Source organism: Hyperoodon ampullatus (genome assembly GCF_949752795.1).
Source record: "Hyperoodon ampullatus genome assembly, chromosome: 18".
NCBI classification, from domain to species: Eukaryota; Metazoa; Chordata; class Mammalia; order Artiodactyla; family Ziphiidae; genus Hyperoodon; species Hyperoodon ampullatus.
This window is the reverse complement of record NC_136931.1, coordinates 56,706,112-56,724,549: the sequence shown is the minus strand read 5'-3', so window position 1 is coordinate 56,724,549 and position 18,438 is coordinate 56,706,112. Positions and strand designations below refer to the sequence as shown.

General features: G+C 55.7%; 2 protein-coding genes across 2 annotated transcripts; one reads left to right on the top strand and one right to left on the bottom strand.

The window, feature by feature from the left end:
- The first annotated feature begins 1,523 nt into the window (after positions 1-1,523).
- Positions 1,524-5,768, top strand: LOC307066018 (uncharacterized protein). Its single transcript, XM_079723067.1, has 3 exons — positions 1,524-1,550; positions 2,995-3,024; positions 4,422-5,768. Exon 3 carries the CDS (start codon positions 4,472-4,474, stop codon positions 5,303-5,305), a length of 834 nt encoding a protein of 277 aa, XP_079579193.1. The 5' UTR covers positions 1,524-1,550; positions 2,995-3,024; positions 4,422-4,471; the 3' UTR covers positions 5,306-5,768.
- Positions 5,769-7,650: 1,882 nt separating this feature from the next.
- Positions 7,651-12,273, bottom strand: ACP4 (acid phosphatase 4; the record flags this gene model as incomplete). The annotated part of the gene is made up of 10 exons (XM_079723053.1): positions 7,651-8,044; positions 8,270-8,394; positions 8,829-8,911; positions 8,992-9,124; positions 9,843-9,938; positions 10,118-10,216; positions 10,521-10,667; positions 11,832-11,918; positions 11,992-12,096; positions 12,169-12,273. The coding sequence occupies 10 exons, from the start codon at positions 12,271-12,273 to the stop codon at positions 7,669-7,671; spliced, it is 1,356 nt and encodes a 451-aa protein (XP_079579179.1). The 3' UTR covers positions 7,651-7,668.
- Between the last annotated feature and the right edge of the window lie 6,165 nt (positions 12,274-18,438).

Here is an 18,438-nt window from a genome sequence, read left to right as displayed (position 1 = left end):
GCCCACGTTGCAGGGCTCCGCCATTTTGTCCATTTCGGGGCGGGGGTGGCTTGTGACATGGAGTTTTTCCACACCTGTGCTAGCTACACGTACTTTCCCTCGGAAATCGTTCTTGTGTATTCCCGTTTCATGTGGCTGGCGTTTTTGTGCACGTAGAACAGAGACTATGGGGCAGGTGGAGACAGAATCTCAAGGGTTCCTGAGGAAGAAGTGCGAGTGGGGTCTCTAAGTGAATTACTGGGTTGTGTCTGAGAACCAGATAGGAGTAGTTTTAGGAGAAAGCAAATGGGGCCTTTGTTCACTTTCAGGAATCATTCTGACACGGTCACTTAAATATCAGTTTCGTGATCACTCAGAACATCAGAGTTTTGTGTTAAACGTTAGTTCTGGGCTAACCGGACTTTCTTGGACATCGTTTCCCTGACTCCCGAGGAATTCTACGCCCCTGCCAAGGAGATCCAGCCCAGGGGCAGCTAGCTGATTTAATCTCCCCACCACAACCCAGCAAGAATCCTCTCTAGCTGAGTTTCTGCCTTTAGTCAACCATCTAGAAAACCGTTGACTTTATCCTAACTGCTGCCATGTCACAAGTGGAAGGATATTCATCCATTCATTATTGGAGCGCGCCCCCTTTTGCCGTTGTCCCATGTATTCCTTTTTCGCGCCTTTTTTTTTTTTTTTTTTTACTTGTTAAAATCCTCGAACATGCGGGGAAATAGACATGTTTGACAGAACATTTCCCCATGTTTACTTTTGTGTCCTTCACGTTTTGAAAGTAAACTTCTTGTTTCATCCAAAATAGTTAATACTGTGTCTCTAAAGTAACACTTTTCTACTTAAAGACAAGGCTGTTGTCATCCTCAGTGAGATAAGTCCTTAATGCGGCCATCTCCTATCTGCTCTGTGTCCATAGTTCCCAAGTCATCTCCAAAATGTCTTCCACGGTTGATTTGTTCAAAAATGGTTGCGTTTAAGGGTCTCTGGGCATTGCTTACGCTGCTTGTATTTTAGGTTTCTCTTTTCCTCCTCATTTACCCCAACAGTTTCTTCCAAGGGATTTGCATCTTAGCTTTCATTGTTTAGGGTCAGTAGCAGGCATAGCGAATGCTGGAAATCTGCAAAACTAGGCAAGGGGGGTTAGTCAGCAGGTTCTTTCCATGTAATGGGTTTGAGGACAGTCCTTTGTGGACCCGTGACACTGGGGAGGTGAGGGCATTTTGGTGTCACCACAGGGAAGGCTGTGGGCATTTGTACGTCCGATGGATTTTGTGTTTTCCAGTCTCTAAGCACTGTTAGCTTGCTTGGCCTCTGTCCCTGAAGGTGAGTGGCCTTGGGACCTGGTTGCAGAGGGACTGGAGCTCCCATGATGTCTAGCACTGGGCTCCGATCACCCCTGAGGACACAGTGCCCCCCAGGACCTTTGACACCTGGGGGTCTGAGGGGCCCTGGTTTTGATGTTCCTTGGACCCCCAGACTGTTTCTTCCCCCACACTCACCAAATCCTTCCTGTGTTACAGGTTTGTCTTCAAGCTGAGGGCCCAACCACCTTGGTAAGAACCCTTGCTCCCAGTCCCTGACCCACCCAGGTCTAAAATATCTCACCCTCACTTGGGGTGACTTCACATCAGATATCTCTGGGACCTAATTTTATATGCCAGCAATCATGCAAATCCCAGCTCTGCCGTTCTTGGGCTTAGGGATGTTAGTCAAGTGATTGGTCTCCTGAGCCTCAGTTTCTGTGTCTGTAGAGTGGACACAACACATCAAAGGTAAGGGTTGAATATGACAGGGAATATATGGGCTGTAGAAGAGGAAAATATTTAGTCACTTTTTGGTGTCCATGGGGGATTGGTTCCAGGGCCCCGCGGATATGGAGAGCCCAATATATGTTTTTGGGTTTCAGGGAAAAGGAGTAATCAGAAATCTAATTTTCAAACTCAGAAAAGAAAAGAAACAGAAGGGCTCAGAGCATTATCACTCACACTGCAGGGCGGTGGGGGTGGTTTGTAGACTAAATACACTGTACCTTTCAGCAAAGATTAGGCAGCTTCCCATGCATCATGTATATGTAAACTGATACAATTGTTAAGGTTACCCTCAATTTATACAATACTTGTTGTCAGAGAACATAGTTTACTATCTGGAGAATGTTTCATAAATGTTTCACATTGGAGAATGTTTCACACATGTTTCAGAGAGCTAAATAAATCATCAAATGGGCATGGGTATGTGTGTTACCCAAAAAGAAACAAGTGTTCCCAGCTCTAGGAGGGTTTTTTCTCTGTTCAATGAGATCTGGGCCTAAATCTATATTCCCATTAATAAGGATGACTTTTGATACTGATACAGGTATGTCTTCACCTGTATTTAGATTACTTTCTAAATACATAATATGGAGAACTGGAAGTGTAGCCTGTGGGGTTCTCAGAGGTTTAGATTCTCGCTGACAGGTGCCTTAGGGGGTGAGAAGCTGCGTCCTGTGAAGGGTTAGCTCAGAATGCGGATCATCTGAGCATCTTTCTGGGGGGCTGTTCTCTTCATCCGAGGTGTCCTCTGCAGAGCTCTGAAGGTTCGTTGTGGGCTGAGAGGGAATTTCTGGGATAATGTGAAGTAGGGAGAGTGTCACTTGAGCAGGGATATGTGAGGGGGGTGAGAAGAAGCGCTGAGAGCACGACAGGGAAGCCCTACGGGATGTGTAACATCTGTCGATGTCTGAGGCAGTGCTGGCCAGCAGAACTGGCAAGGTGGAAATGTTCTATTCTGCGTTGTCCAGTCCGGGGGCAGCGGAGTTGGGGTGTGGGGTTTGAGGACACTGGGACCCCCATGATGTCCAGCACTGGGCTCTGATCTCTGTTGAGGACACAGTGCCCCCCGGGACCTTTGACACCCGGGGGTCTGAGTGGAGGGGTCCCGTCTCTGGGGAGGGACGGATGGGGGCCATGGTTGCCCTGCACCCTATAACCTCTCCATTCCCCCATCCCTTCCTGTCTGCAGGTGGTTCCCCCAGGAGTTCAGCAGCCCTCGGTAAGAACAGAAGAGACTCCCCTTACTATTAATGCTGTAATAATCATATTAAACTTATATTAGAAATTTATTGTTAATACCATTTATAGAGTATGGTAACATTAATACAATAAGGACAGGAGCTGAGTACTTAGTCTGAGCCAGGCCGCATTCCTAAGCACTAGATTCAGTTGATCGTCACAATAACCCCATGATTTGAAATAGGTGCAGTTTTGTCCGTATTTCACAGGTGAGATGGAGGCACATAGAGGTGGTGGTTTGCCCACACTCGTCTCCTTGTGGCGGGGAGGGGGCTTGTTTCTGCAGCCTCCATCCATGTTCAGCTGCAACAGGGTGATGGAGGCTTTCTCTGCGCCCCCTTCTTCCCTACGGTTGATACAGGATCAGCGAGGTTGGTTTTGATCCCCGGTTCTGCCACTTTTGACCTTAGGGCGGCTCCGTGATCGGGCCGAGGGGTGGGCTCCCTGGTGTGTGTGCTGTGGGCCTCCCCTCCCCAGCAAGGTCCTGGGCCCAGCCCCTCCTGGGCTTGTAGAGATGCCTCAGCTGGTACTGCTGGGGATCACCGGGATCGTTGAGCGCCAGCCTTCCCCCCGCCCCCTGAGTGCTGCGTCTGGGCCCCGAGTTCTGTGGCATCCACTGCAGAGATGGAGGTGGGGCGTGTTAGAGGAGGTGGATGTGGGAGGGGCGGGGATGAGAAACAGGCCAACACGCGGTGGGCGGGGCATGGTTTGCAGTGAGATGTGCTCAGTTGGTGCCTGAAGGGGCCGTGCCTGGGGACCCCTGTGATGTCCAGCACTGGGCTCTGCTCTGTGACGACACGGTGCTCCCCTGGGACCTGTGACCTCTGGGGGTCTGAAGGGTCCCTGGCTGTGGGGCAGATGGATGGGGATCATGGTTGCCCTGCACCCCACCAGCCTGCTCTTCCCCAGGAAGTTCCTCCAGGAGGCCAGCAGCTCCACCAGGCCTCTTGGTGAGAACAAATTCTTATTAATACCATAATTATATTAAATTTATAGTTATAAAGTGGAGAGATGATGGTAACGGTATATGTACAGGCAAATGCTGAGCACTTCACTTTCAGCCAGGCACAGTCCTAAGCACTAAATTCATTTAATCTTCACAGTAACCCCGTGATGGGGGCGCAGTGCGTGGCGTAAGGGGAAGTTGGTACACGAACGGCTTGGGGTGGGGTTTGCGGGGAGACGTCCAGTATGAGGGCTCCTGAAGGGGCCACGCTTGGGGCCCCCGTGATGTCCAGCACTGGGCTCTGATCTCCCGTGAGGACACAGTGCCCCCCAGGACCTTTGACACCTGGGGGTCTGAGGGGCTCCCGCCTCGGGAGAGGCCGGGGGGCTGTGACTTTCCCCGCCCAATGTCCCTCTGTTCCCTTCCCGCAGCTCCCGGGGCCGCGCCCCTCCAGCCTTCCGGCTCTTCTCGGCCCGTGGCCATGGCGGGGCAGGGCGACCGCTACTACACGTACACCGAGCTCCTGGCCATCGCCCGGCGCTTCCGGCAGAACCCCAACGAGCTCATGATCACCTGGATCCTGCGGGTGTATGACCAGGGGGGCCTGGCCCTGGCCCTGAACTCCAGGGAGTTGGTGATGCTGGGCGACCTGACCGGCGATGCCGTCTTCAACTACCGCTGCAAGGCCCTGCGGGGCGACGGCAAGACGCTGCTGGCCTGGCTGCTGCTGGCCTGGCGCCAGCGCTGGGAGTCCTTCCTGCACTTCGAGGGCACCGAGCTGCCTTTCCGACCCTGGACCACCATGGAGGAGGGCATCCAGCTGGTGCGGGAGCTGGGCATGCTCGACTGGATCTACCGCGAGCCACCGCCGCTCCCCGAGCCCGAGTGGCTGGTGCCCGAGGACGTGCCCTTCACGCAGGGCCTGCAGCGGCGCCTGCTGACGGCCGCGCCCTCCGAGCTGCGGCTCTCGCTGGTCGGCCTGCTGGTCAAGGGCGTGACGGTGCTGGAGGCGGTGATGGTGATCCAGACCGTCGCCGACGTGGGCCTGCTCTGGCGCCAGAACCAGCCGGGCCGCGCCAGGCTCATGCTGGGGCCCAACCCGACACGCAAGGACCTCATGGGCTGGCTGCTGAGCCACGGCATGCCCAAGGAGCGGGTGGACAAGCAGCCCACCAAGGTCCTCCTGGAGCTGTACATCCAAGAGGCCAGGCGCAGCCACACCCGCGACGCGTACGGGCCGGGAGAGGAGCAGCCCCCGTGTCCACCGTACTCTGACCAAGCCTGTGGGGCGGAGCCACCCGTGCGCCATGACTAGGCCTCCCGGGCCTTCAGGGCGAGGAGGAGGACCTCGTAGGGGAGACGCAAAGCCTTGGTCGGCTCCAGCCGGTGTTCAAGGAGCCCCAGAGAGGGGTGTCCTTGCCCCCAGCCCACCCCGTGGGCGTCACCAGCCAGAGCTGGCGGAGAACAGGCAGCTGGCTGATAGCTGCTGTTGCTGGATGCCAGACAGAGTGTGTTACGTTCCAGTTTGTTACACTTTGGCCCGATGGGCGTGATGGGTGGGCCCCTGCTGCTGTGTCACACGGGCCTCTGAAGCACTACAGGCCAAGCGGGAGACCCCGCAGCCCACGCCATGAAAGCACCTTGAAGCTTGCACCCTTTCTCTTAAGGCTTTTTTTAATGCAATATTTTTACCTGTTAACTTCATACAGCCCTTGGGTTTTATGGGTGCTCGTTTCCCCTTTTGGAAAAGTTTTTCTATTAAGTTTTTTTTCAGTGCCTTTCTCTTTTAAAATTGAATTTTGCGCTTTGCTCGCCTGCGAAGGGGGCGGCCAGTCCCTTCCAGTTTCTGTAGCTGCGTGTGTGGCTGGTACCTGTGGGTGAGGGGTGCTGGGGCCAAGAATCCCAGCTGTGAGGATGGGCAGCCCTGGCAGGCGGTACCAGGCACCCATTAAGTAGCCTGCACGTCACTGCGTGTGAGCTGCGGCATCTGACTGGGTCCAGGTGTGGAGCTGGAGTCAGAACCCTCCCCGGGTGGGGATGGAGAGATGCATGGCAGCCCCAGCGAGGTCCCCCACCTGCGTGGCCCTCCCTGCAGTCTGCTGAGGAGGGGGTGGGCTCACAGCCACGGGGTCAGGTAAATCGGCTGGAACTTCCTTTGGGTCTAACATGCATCTGGAAGCAAGAGGCTGCACCACTGCAATTCCAGCCCCGCCCCCCAAGCAGGACCAAGAAGTGAAGCGCAGAGGGCATTCCTAGGCCTTCCCTGAGGCCCTGTGACTGTCCAGTACCAGCAGGGGCAGTGGTAGTCCACGTGCTTATGACAAGAGGCTCCCTCAGGGGCCCAGGGCAGGTGGTGCTGGGAGGTGGCTGGAGCCGGGCTTGTCCACACGTGTGAGGACGGGGCTGCTGACCCCTGCCCTTTCCCTCCCATGCCCAAGGTGTTCTGGCAGCTGGGGGTGGTTCTTGGGTCTGGCCGCCCAGCCCCACCTCTGATCCTCCAAGCCTCCCCCGTCTAACAGGCACCCACTGCACGCCAGGCTGCCCACCAACAGCCTAATGGGGTGTTGACACGTTTGCCTGATTTTGCAGACAGGATCACCGGTGCCCCAGACTGCTGCCTGGTTTGGCGTGTGGAGAGGGCAGAGCCGCCTCCTGGGTTGCAGGGCTAAATGCAGCAGCGCAAGTACAGGCCTGAGACGGCCTGGTCTGTGACGAGCACCGCGTGAACCTGCTGTGCGGTAGCGCTATCTTTCCTTACGTTCAGTGCTGTCCCATGGAAGCTCCCTGTCTGTGCTGCCCCAGCCACCTGCCATGTGTGGCTAATGAGTGCTTGAACTGGCTAGTATGGCTGGGACCTGAATTTCACATTTTATTTATTTACACAATGTGAATTCAGACAGCCACGTGGCAGCCAGTGGCTACCATACTGGACAGTACTTGGGTGGGATCCCGGGGTCCCGCCCCCTCCAAATCGTAATTATAGCAAATGCTAGGCTAGGTAGCCCAGAGGGGGTGCTACCGTACCCCTCCCGCTACTGGCTCCGCGGAGGCCAGTTAACCTAATGGAGGAGAAGTGTGTGCCAGAGGAGATGGCGGTGCAGAGACGAATGCTTAGCCCAGAGTCACAGCCTCCAGGTTGGTCGCAGCAGGCTGGCTGTGCGGGCAGGCTCTGAACCCTGACCTCAGCTCTCCCACTACCAGGCGGGCCCCAAAGCCAGGCTGAGCGAGCTGGACCCCGACGGTGCATGACCCGCGGTGGGGAGGGGGTCACCCCGCAGCCTTACACATCACATGTGCTGCACCTACAAAATAGAGGTTCCCGCACGTACGCCACGCGTTCCCAGGCGTGTATAGAAACCTGCACATAAACACTGGTGCACGTGTCACCCACACATGCAAAGGACCACGTAAGCATGTGCATGTACGTCGAATATGTGTATACACAGATCCATGCAGGAGCGTATGCATGAATAGACATCCACACGTATGTGCACGTGCGTTAACACGTATATGCACACTTAAGCCCACGCATACATAGGACAGCTTGTGACTTGGCCTGGGAGCCCTCCCCGTGTTCCCCCCGACGCGCACAGTAAGTCACAGAAGCCAGAGCAGCGGGTGAGCAAGTGTGTTCAGATCCAGTGTCAGCTGCGAGGGAAAGGGTGCCGCTTCCGTGGCTCACACGGGGTCCCCCCAGGCCCGCAGGCAGACGGCTCTGCAGGCCAGCAGGCCCAGCCCCATGCTGAGGGCTGCCAGCACGGCCACAGCCCCAGCCAGCAGGGGCACCACGGTGGCTGCGGGGAGAACGGGGCGGGGGGTGTGTGAGTCTCCAGACCTGAGCCCCACCCTCCCACCCCCGCCCCGAGGGCCATCACCTGCGGCGGTGGCGGGCTCGTAGACGCCATGGCAGGGGATCCCGTGAGCCGGAGGCCGGGCGGGGGCAGTCAGCTGGCGGAAGCGCCCTAAGGGGCAGGCCGCCGGGCACCTGGGGAGGCTGAGGGTCAAGGGTAAGGCAGCAGAGTCGTTGCGGTAGAAGAGGGAGACGGTGACATTCCTGGAGGGAGAGAGGAGGTGGTGGTACCCGGGCCCCTCCTCGCCTTCCCTACTGCTGACCTGAAATCCGGAGAAGAGCAGCTGGATGGAGAGCTGGGTTCCTGACACCGTCCCCAGTAAATTCCCCCTCGAAGCCCGTGCCTGGGCCGAGCCCTCTACCTGGCACCGCATCACTCCTCTTGAGAGTTCCGGTCCTGCCCATTCCCGGGTACCACCCCCTCCTCACCCTGCGTCGTCATCCGGGTCCCCAAGGCGCCTCCGGAACTCAAAACCGAGGCAGGCTGCGTAAGGCGGTGTGTGCCCGTCATAGAGACCCAGGGCCCCCTGGAGGGCCAGGAGAGTGCCGTCGTGCTGCAGGCGGATCCAGGGCTGACTCGGGGCTCCTCCAGATGTCTCCTCTCTCCTGAGCTTGTGCATCCAGCTGCCTCCCAGGTGTCCCTCAGACCCCTTAGAGCCAGTCCCCCCAAACCTGCTCACCCTGGAGGCAGCCCCACCAGTTCCAGGTAGTCACTTAATAAACATTGGTTAAATAGACACGAAGTATGATGACGGCTCAGTTAAAAAGCCAGTCCTTCCAGAAAAACTGAATTCTTTCCCATAACACCATCACCTCCCTCCTTCCCGATTCTATGCCTCTAGTGATACGGTCCAAGAGTATGGTTTGGAGATATGAGCTGCTCAAGGCATTAGGCTGAGGTTCCACTGGGACCACCAGTCCTTCCACACCCAAACTGCCCCCCCATCCCTGTGCCCACGGGGCACTGCCTCCCTTCCCAAAGACTCACAGCCGAATACATAACCATCTTGAGGGGCAGCCCCAAGTGCTGCGCCCGAGAGAAGTTGGCAAGGATGGCATCCAACAGGATTCCTGACAGGGCGAGACAGAGTGCTAAGAACCCCCCAGAGGAAGGCGCCTCAGCCTCCCAGTCCCCCAGCTCCACACCTCACCCCCAGACAGCTGGGCCTTCTCTGCTGCCCCGGGTGGGCCCACGTGTGCCCCAACGTCCAAAGCCGAGATCTGAGCTAGTGTCTGCAGGACATCCGGGGAGGCCCAGGATGGGAGGGGGAGACCGTGGGCTTGCTGGGGAGAGAGAGGGAGGGGACAAAGTGACCGCAGCGTCCTGAGGTCTTCATGCCCCCCTTAGGCCCTCCTGTGTTGCCCCCATCAGCTGCAATCCTCTCTCCCGACCCTCATCTGAACCCCTCATGGGCTAGGTCTGGTCAGGAAGTTATGGGGTGGGCGATAGCGATTATTAATTAAACATAGGAATGACCATCATTCCAGAAGGCCTTATGCAACATCCTTGGGTCCAGAGCTGTTGTAGAATTCAGACGTTTGGAATTTTAGAAAGGTACGGTGGTGAGGATACCTTATACCTCATAACACATCCAGTGGGGTCGGGGGCAGCCCCCTTAGACATACATTCCCATAAAGTGGGGTAAGAAAGGACTACCAGCATCATGCAGCTTCAGGTCAGCTGTTGCCGCCGAAGCCTTAGTTACCGGCGCTTTTCCGATTATGGAGCTGGGGGATTGGAGTTGCAAGCACGCAGATTGAAAGGCCTCACTGTGTGCCACGCGCTGTTCTAAGGCATCACGTGAATTAACCCGTTTTGATCTAAACAGCAACCCAGGGGGTGTTGATACGTGTGTCGCCATCCCCATTGTGTAGATGGGGAAACTGAGGCACTAAAGGTTAAGTGACTTGCCTGAGGGAACGCAGGTAGTGAGCGGCAAAGCTGGGATTTGAACCCAGGTGCCATAAACGACTTGGCTGGGTGGGTGAGGCAGGGACCCACCTGGCAAGTAAGAGTGTCCAGAACTTTCCACGCCCTGCGGAGCGGCTCCCCGACCAGCGACAGCCCCGTGAAGTTCTCCAGGTGAGTCAAGAAGTCCTGGATGCACCGGACTGGGCTGGGTGAGCCTGACAGACCTCCGGGCCCGGCGGGTCCCACGACGTCCTGCCGGCCCCGCCCCGCTCCACTGGCCCCGCCCTGCACCGCAGGTCCCGCCCTATCCCGCCAGCCCCGCCCTGTCCCGCCCCGCCCCGCCCCACCACACAGGCCCTGCTCACCGTCCAACCCTCTAGGGCCGTCTGGTACTCGGCGGCCTCCGTGGCCTCCCTCAGCAGCTCCTGGTATCGGGGACAGCTGCGTGCAGGGAACCTCAGCAGCTGGAGGAAACGGAGGCTCAGCGGGAACAGCAGAGTGACTGGGGCCCGACTGCAGGCGGGGGGAGTCGGGCTGAGGGGCCCTGTCTCCGGTCCAGCGTCTCTCCCAGATCCGGCTGCACAGTGTCGGGTAGGCGGCTCACCCCATCAGGACAGCTCAGCCCCAGGGAAGGTGTGGGTGCTCTGGCTCCCGGGAGCCACCCATCCAGGCCCCGAGCCTCCTCTCTCAGCCGCTGGCCCTCTCCATCTCTGGGGTCCCTGTCTCCCTCCATCCCTCCCGCCTCCAGGCCCTGTCCAGCCCCCTGACCTTGTCCTCACTGATGGGCACCGTGTGCACAGGGATCGGCCTCCAGGTGGCCTCGGAGCGCCCTGGGGCGGCCTCAGGGAACAGCCCCGCTAGGTTGGCCTGAGCGCTCTCCAGGGTCCGGTCAAAGTCTGTGCTGCGAATGTATACCTGGGTGCGGTGGGGAGAAGCCAGGCCTGGGTACCACGGTCAGGGTCAGAGGTCAGCTATAGCAGCAAACCAAAAGCTTCAGATTAAGTTCAGGGTCGGGTCGAAGTTCAGGTGTTGGGGGTCAAAACTCAGGGCGGGTTCAGGGGCTGGCCTTCAATTTTGGAAGCTGAGATCAAGGGTCAGAGGTCAATGTCAGGAGCAGTTGGGTTGGGGGTCAGAAGTTGGGTGGACATTGAGGATTAAGGGGGTCAGTTGAGTCAATGAAAGAAAGGAATATCAGAGGCTTCCCTGGTGGCACAGTGGTTAAGAATCCGCCTGCCAATGCAGGGAACATGGGTTCGAGCCCTGGTCCAGGAAGATTCCACATGCAGCAGAGAAACTAGGCCCGTGCGCCACAACTACTGAGACTGCGCTCTAGAGGCCGAGTGCCACAACTACTGAGCTTGCGAGGCACAACTACTGAAGTCCGCGCCTAGAGCCCGTGCTCCGCAACAAGAGAAGCCACCGCAGTGAGAAGCCCACGCCCGCCGCAGCTAGAGAAAGCCCGCGTGCAGCAACAAATACCCAGCATAGCCAAAAGTAAATAAATTTAATAAATAAATTTTAAAAAAGAAAAGGAATATAAGAATCGCTGGAGGCTGGAGGTTAGAAGTCAAGATGAGGAGGGCAGATTGGAGGTCATGGGATCAGAGTTCAGTACATGTGTATCAGGGATCAGAGGTCAGGGGTCAGGAGGAATGATCCTAATTGGGGATCTGTCAGGAGACAGAGGAAGGTATAGGAAAGTCAGATTTGAGGAAGGTCAAAGGTTGGAGTCAGAAGGGCAAGTAGAATCAATGAGGGTCAAAGACAGAATCAATCAAGTTTCAGAGTCAGAAGTCAGAGAGTCTGGTTGGAGTCAGGGGGAGTCAGAACACAGAGGTGGAGGACAGAAAATAAAGTCAGAGATGATGGAGGTCAGAGGTCAAGATGTGACTCAGGACGAGATAGAGTCAGAGGTCAACCTGGTTTAGTCGATGGTTCAGGGGTCAGAGATCAGACATAAGGTGCAGGTTAGGTTGATGGGGGTCAAAGGCCAGAGGTGGAGGCCAAGGGAAACACTAGAGTCAGTGGAAGTCAGAGGTGGAAGGTCAGGAGGTGAGATGGAGGTCAGCAAGGCAGTACCTCCTCCCGCCGGTACTCGGGGCTCAGAAAATCCTCGTAGCGACTCCTCAGGAGGCGGCCCAGCTCCAGCTGCTGGCGGACCCCTTCCTGGGGACAGAGCAGGCTCAGCGGACCCCTCTCCACACTGCCCCACCCCTTGCTCCCATCCCCAGCTTCTCACCGAGGTCAGCTGGCCCAGGCCACGTGGCCACAGGGTAGATACAGCCTCCTTGTGCGGGTCAGTGGGATAGGAGGCCAGCGGGGCCCGGTCACCATGGCGGAACACCTGGGGAGGGGACCAGGTCAGGGCTGGCCTGGGGGACATGAGGGCCCGGGCAGTGGGGGTGGGGCACCTCACCACAGCCACAAAGACCAGGGGTCCCTCTGTCAGGGCCTGGCGTAGCAGCAGCAGCAGCAGCAGGAGAAGTCCAGCTGTGTGGCCCCGAAACCCTGGCCCGGCCATTTCCACACAGCCAGACGCTGAGCTCAGCCCACTGTCTGTGCCGCAGCCCCACCTGCTCATTACCCCCGCCTCAGCAACCGCCCCCAGAAGAGCAGGTCCCAGCACGCCTCCCCGCAGAGCCCGATCCCCCAGGGCCTTTGTCAGCCTTGGATTCACAATGGATTGACCCATTTAATCTTCACCACAACCCCAGGAAGTGTTGATCTGATTATCACCATCTCCATGGTGCAGACGGGGAAACCGAGGCACAGCAAGGGTAAGTAATCTGCCTGAGGGAACACAGCTAGTGAGTGGCAAAGTTGGGATCTGAACCTAGGAGCCCTTAAAGTGGGCACGGAGGGAGGGAGAACCCCGCCCCACCCCACATTCTAGACTCTGCCTTCCCCTCCTTCCCCACTCCACCAGCCACGTCTGTTCTTTTTCTCACCCCTTAAATGTTGGGGCTCTTTGAGGCTCTCTTGGACTTCTTGGTGACTTCTTCCAGTGCCACCCACAGCTGGCCAAAGCCAGCCTGGCCCAGAGGTTGAACACCCACACCCTGGAGTTTGGACAGGCTGGGTTCAAACCCCAGCTTTGCCATATGTAAGCTGTGTGACTTTGGGCAAGTTACTGCATCTCTCTGTGCCTTAGTTTCCTCACTCATACAATGGAGACAAGCACAGTCTGTTCCTTGGAGAGTTGCTTTCAGGATTAATGAGTTCAAATATATTCAGCACTTAGAACAGCGTTTCTCAGGGTAAGTACTAAATAGTGTTGGTTATGTACTGCTGTGTAACAAATCACTCTAAAGCTTAATGGGGGGCTTCACTGGTGACGCAGTGGTTGAGGGTCCGCCTGCTGATGCAGGGGATGCGGGTTCGTGCCCCGGTCTGGGAGGATCCCACATGCCGCGGAGTGGCTAGGCCCGTGAGCCATGGCCACTGGGCCTGCGCGTCCGGAGCCTGTGCTCCGCAATGGGAGAGGCCACAACAGTGAGAGGCCCGTGTACCAAAAAAAACAAAAAACCAAAAAAAAACAAAAACTTAATGGGTTAAGACAGTAGCCATTTATTATCTCACAGTTTTTGTGGGCCAGGAATTTGGGAGTGGCTTAGCTGGATGATTCTGGCTCAGGGTCTCTCATGAGATTGTAGTCAAATATCCACCAGGGCTGCAATCACGTGAAAACTCAACTGGCACTGGAAGAGCCACTTCCAAGCTTACTGATGTGGCTGTTGGCAGGAGGCCTCAGCCCCCTCACCACACAGGCCTCCCATAGGGCTGCTTGAGCATCTTCACAGCATGGCCACCAGCTTCCCCCAGAGTGACTAACCCAAGGCATAGCAATGTTTTTATAGCCCAGCCTCAGAAGTCACCCTCTGCCATTTCCACCATATTCCACTATTTACACAGGTTGACCCTATTCCATGAGGGAGGAGACTACATGGGATATGAACTCCAGGAGGTGAGACTCACTGGGGGCTATGTTGGAGGCTGGCGCCATGGCAATGTTCTTTATTTTATTTTATTTTTGGCTGCGTGGCACGTGGGATCTTAGTTCCCTGACCAGGGATCAAACCCACACCCCCTCCGTTGGAAGCATAGAGTCTTAACCACTGGACCACCAAGGAAGTCCCCATGGTAATGTACTTTAAATAAAGATGTCTTGTCAGCCCACTTCCTGAGTCCCCCCCTCCGAAATTCATATGTTTTAACCTGAACCTCCAAGGTGATGGTATGAGGAGGTGGGGCCTTTGGGGTGATTAGGTCATGAGGGTGGAGCCCTCATGAATGGGATTAGTGCCCTTTTAAAAGAGACCCCAGAGAGCGCCCTGTTCTCTTCCACCACATGAGGACACATGGAGTAATTGGCCTCTATGAACAAGAAAGCAGGCTCTTACCAGACACCAAATCTGCCAACACCTTGATCTTGGACTTCCAGCCTCCAGAACTGTGAGAAATATCGTTGTGTTATTTATAAGCCACCCCGTCTATGGTATTCTATTATAGTAGTTCAAATAGACTAAGACAAGTCCTGTCTCAAGATCCTTAACGTAATCGCCTCTGCAAAGTCCCTTAAGCCACGTGAGGGAAATACTCACCGGTTTTGGGGGTTGGGGTGTGACCAGTTTGGGTCTATTACTCAGCCCCACACACACGTAAATACAGGGGTGGCCCACCCCACCCCTCTGATCCACTTTCCACCCTTCTCTGTCCAGCTCTGTGCCCTTGAGGAAGCCTCTGTCTTCATCTCCATCCTGGCCCCCCTGCCCTCTGGATCCCCGTTGGGGTCAGCCAGGGACGGGAGCAGGAACTCCTAGGATGAGAGGTACTGGCTGCAGTATAGCTTCCTTCGGGGAACCCCCTGTCCCTTGAGGTTCTGATGACATGGATCTCAGCCCTTGACGCCTAGAGGTGTGTATTGGTTTGCTAGAGCTGCTGCAATAAACAACCACAAACTGGCTGGTTTAGACATTCGAAATGTATTGTCTCCCAGTTCTGGAGGCCAGAAGTCTGAAATCAAGGTTTCGGCAGGGTTGGTCCCTTCTGAGAGCTGTGAAGAAGGATCTGCTCCCTGCCTCTCCCCAGCTTCCGGCGTTGCTGACAATCCCTGGCCTATAGAAGCATCACTCCAGACTCTGTCATCACGTGGCCTTTGTGTGTGTCTGTCTCTGGGTCTCTCCTCTTCTGTTTTTTTTTTTTTTTTTTGCAGTACACGGCCTCTCACTGTTGTGGCCTCTCCTGTTGCGGAGCACAGGCTCCGGACGCGCAGGCCCAGCGGCCATGGCTCACGGGGCCCAGCCGCTCCGCGGCACGCGGGATCCTCCCAGACCGGGGCACGAACCCGCGTCCCCTGCATCGGCAGGCGGACTCCCAACCACTGCGCCACCAGGGAAGCCCTCTCCTCTTCTTATAAGGACACCAGTTATGACCTGATCTTAACTTGATTTACGTCTGCAAAGACCCTACTTCCAAATGAAGTCACGTTCACAGGCACCAGGGGTGAGGACTTGACCTTTGATGGGACTCAATTCAGACCCAACTGGGCGGCAGCAGCTCCCCAGGTTCCCTAAGCCCAGTGCTGCGCTGTCCTGCCAACTCTGAACATGGGCCCTGCATTAAACTCCCTCCAATTAAACCTTTTGGAGCTGTGCCTGCCGCTTTCTGCTGCAACACTGAGACAGCACATCCTTCCAGATTTTTCAGCACACACGTTCTTTTTTTTTTTCCTGCCGCACCACGCGGCACGTGGGATCTTAGTTCCTCAACGAGGGATCGAACCCGTGCACCTTGTAGTGGAAGCGCAGAGTCTTAACCACTGGACCGCCAGGGAAATCCCCACTTTTTGTGTGTGTGTGTGTGTGTGTGTGTGTGTGTGTGTGTGTTATGCGGGCCTCTCACTGTTGTGGCCTCTCCCGTTGCGGAGCACAGGCTCCGGACACACAGGCTCAGCAGCCATGGCTCACGGGCCCAGCCGCTCTGCGGCATGTGGGATCTTCCCGGACCAGGGCACGAGCCCGTGTTCCCTGCATCGGCAGGCGGACTCTCAACCACTGCGCCACCAGGGAAGCCCGAAATCCCCACATTTTAAAAATATATGTACTTTTTACCAAAATGAGATCATATCGCACATGCAATTTTGGAACAATCTCCTCCTTTCCATGTCAGTAACACTTTCATCTCCTCTAATACCCACTCTCCTTTCAGAGGTCCCCAGTATCTCCCCAAATATCCTTTACAGCTGATTATCTAAACCAGAATCCAGTTCAGAATCACCCATCGAATCTGGTCTTATGTCTCTTATGGATTTGTTGAAATAGAACAAGTCCATTTGCCTTGGTTTTTTGGGGGACACGGACTTGTTGGAGAGACCATGCCAGTTGCCCTGTTCAATGCCTTGCCTTCTGGAATTTTCTGGTTGGTGCACTCAGGTATCATTTCACAGCTGATTCTTGTCATTTCCAGCATTTATGTTGCATAAAGTCACTGGGAACGCGGGATTAGCAAATACTGAATCATTGCTTCTAGGGAAAATGTGTGTGTGTGTCACGTAGATTATAATCTTAAATCCAAAAGACTACTCATCCTGGTAGATCCTTTTTTTTTTCTTTTTCTTTTTTACAAACTAGAAAATTTGCCTCAGGCCACCCCACTCACAGGTGCCAGAGCTGGGATCCAAACCCGTCCCTCTGGCCCCAGAGCAGGAGCTCCTCCCCAGCACTGCCCCGTCCTGTCTCCAGCCTCTGGGCGGCTCTCTGCTTGAGCTGAAACAAGAGAGCAGAGAATTGTCACCTTGATCAACCACAGCTGGGAATGTGCGTGTCCTCAGACTCAAACTTGTAGCCACTCTGGGCAGAGATGGAATCGCGGATAATGAGGGCTGACTGCACTGGTTTCCTCTGTCCTCTGGTTTTCTGGTGACCCCAAAGTTAGTTCTAAAGGCGTGATGGACCCAAAGAGATTTACGTCTACAAACTCTCGGGGTGGGGGGCTGGCGGAGTAAAAGCCAGGGACCGCCAGAGGGTCATGGGAGTCCCGGGCACATCACTATCCCCGTGGCCCAGAGATGGGAAAGCTGCTGCCTCTGTCACGATTTCTACCATTATAACTGCTGCTCCCGCCCCCAGACTGGTGACCAGGCTCTGGAAGGCTCAGTCCTCCCCCTGCTGTGTCTCTAAATCTTGCAACTGGCAGATACCATTGGAGGAAATTTTGCCTGGGCCACCTCATCTGCTCTCTGGCTTCCAGTCTCTTCCTGTTCCAAGATACTTCTTTTTTTTCTTCATTTTTTTTTTCTCCAAGATATTTCTGGCACCCAGAGCTCACCCAGTCCCTCCCCTGCTCGCAGCCCTCTCACGGCTCCCCAGCACCCTCCAGGGTTGCAGGTCTGGACTCTCCCACCTCAAATGTCCCCATTCCAGGTTCACATACTCCACGTGACATTCTGTACCCAAATGCCCCTCTTCCCCAAGCCTCTGCCACAAGGTCCCCTTACCCAGAATGCCCTTCTCTTGTCACAGTGGCCCCCATTCTGGTCTCCCGGACCACCCTCTCTCAGGTTCTGCTGGCTGATCTTCCCTCTCTGGCTCACAGGCCCAGGAAAGGGAGAGGGAGGCCAAGCAACCCTGCGGCTGAGCCCTCTGGCCATGAATTTTCAGGAAGTGAGGAGGGGTCCGGCAGGGGGAGGGAGGCCCGGGGTAGGGGTGGGGAGAGGGAGGGGAAGGGATGGGTCCTGACCTCTGACCCCTCCACCCAGAATGTGACCCTGGCCATAGCCGTATTCACCATCCTCACCTCCACCTACTTCTTCAACAAGGTGAGCAGGAAGAGGGTGGGGGTGGCGGGCTAGATCTCGGTCCTTCTGCCTTCACGTTATCATCTTGGCCTCTCTTTCTGTCCCACGTTTCCGTGTGTCTCTCTGTCTCTTTTCCTCTCTTAGGCTGAGCAATGAGAAGACACAGGACCCCTAATCCAAGAGCCCTGCCTGTGCCCTGACCGTGACTCTGGCCTCTGAGACCAAATAAATGTGACTAAATCAGCACACCCTGCTCTATCCCACCACCCTGGCAGGCACACAGCCTTGGGCCAACTCTGTCTGAGGGCCAGGCTTCTGGGTCAGAGAGAGGAGGCCTGGACTCCTGGGTCTGGGGAAGGTGGGGACTAGGGGGATAGACTATCAGGTTTGAGGCTAGGTGCCCAGACACTGAGCTGTGTTTTGAGGGGTGAGTAGTCTGTCAGGAGCGTTTAGAGAGGGGGAAGGACATTCCAACTTTGAGTGCAAAAACACAGATAGGAGAAGGAGCAGGGATGACTCACCACCTGGTACCAACACAGGCTGCTGTGTGCTTCAGATTTATTCCTTCTCTCTGAGTCTTGGTTTTCTTCTCAGTCAGACAAAGGTGAAAATCTTGGACCCGTGGGCCCCAAAAGGCCATGGCAAGGACAGCCTGAGATCAAAGATGTGAATAGAATTTGCAAGTTGCAAAGGGTCTCTAGTGATCGTCTTCATTGCTATATTGTATCAACACATCTTTCTCTTTTCTTAGCAAACTCCTGTTCAGCCTTCAATACCTACTGTAAATGCCCCTTACTTATAAAAGTGTCCAGACCTCCAGATATACAGTCAGTTACCAGCTCCCTCACTAACCGCCTCCTTCCCACTCCCTGTCTCCATCCCCAGTAGGTG

Excerpts from the sequence above, each read along its gene's own strand:
- LOC307066018 (XM_079723067.1), top strand. The coding sequence starts at position 4,472 with ATGGCGGGGCAGGGCGACCGCTACTACACGTACACCGAGCTCCTGGCC.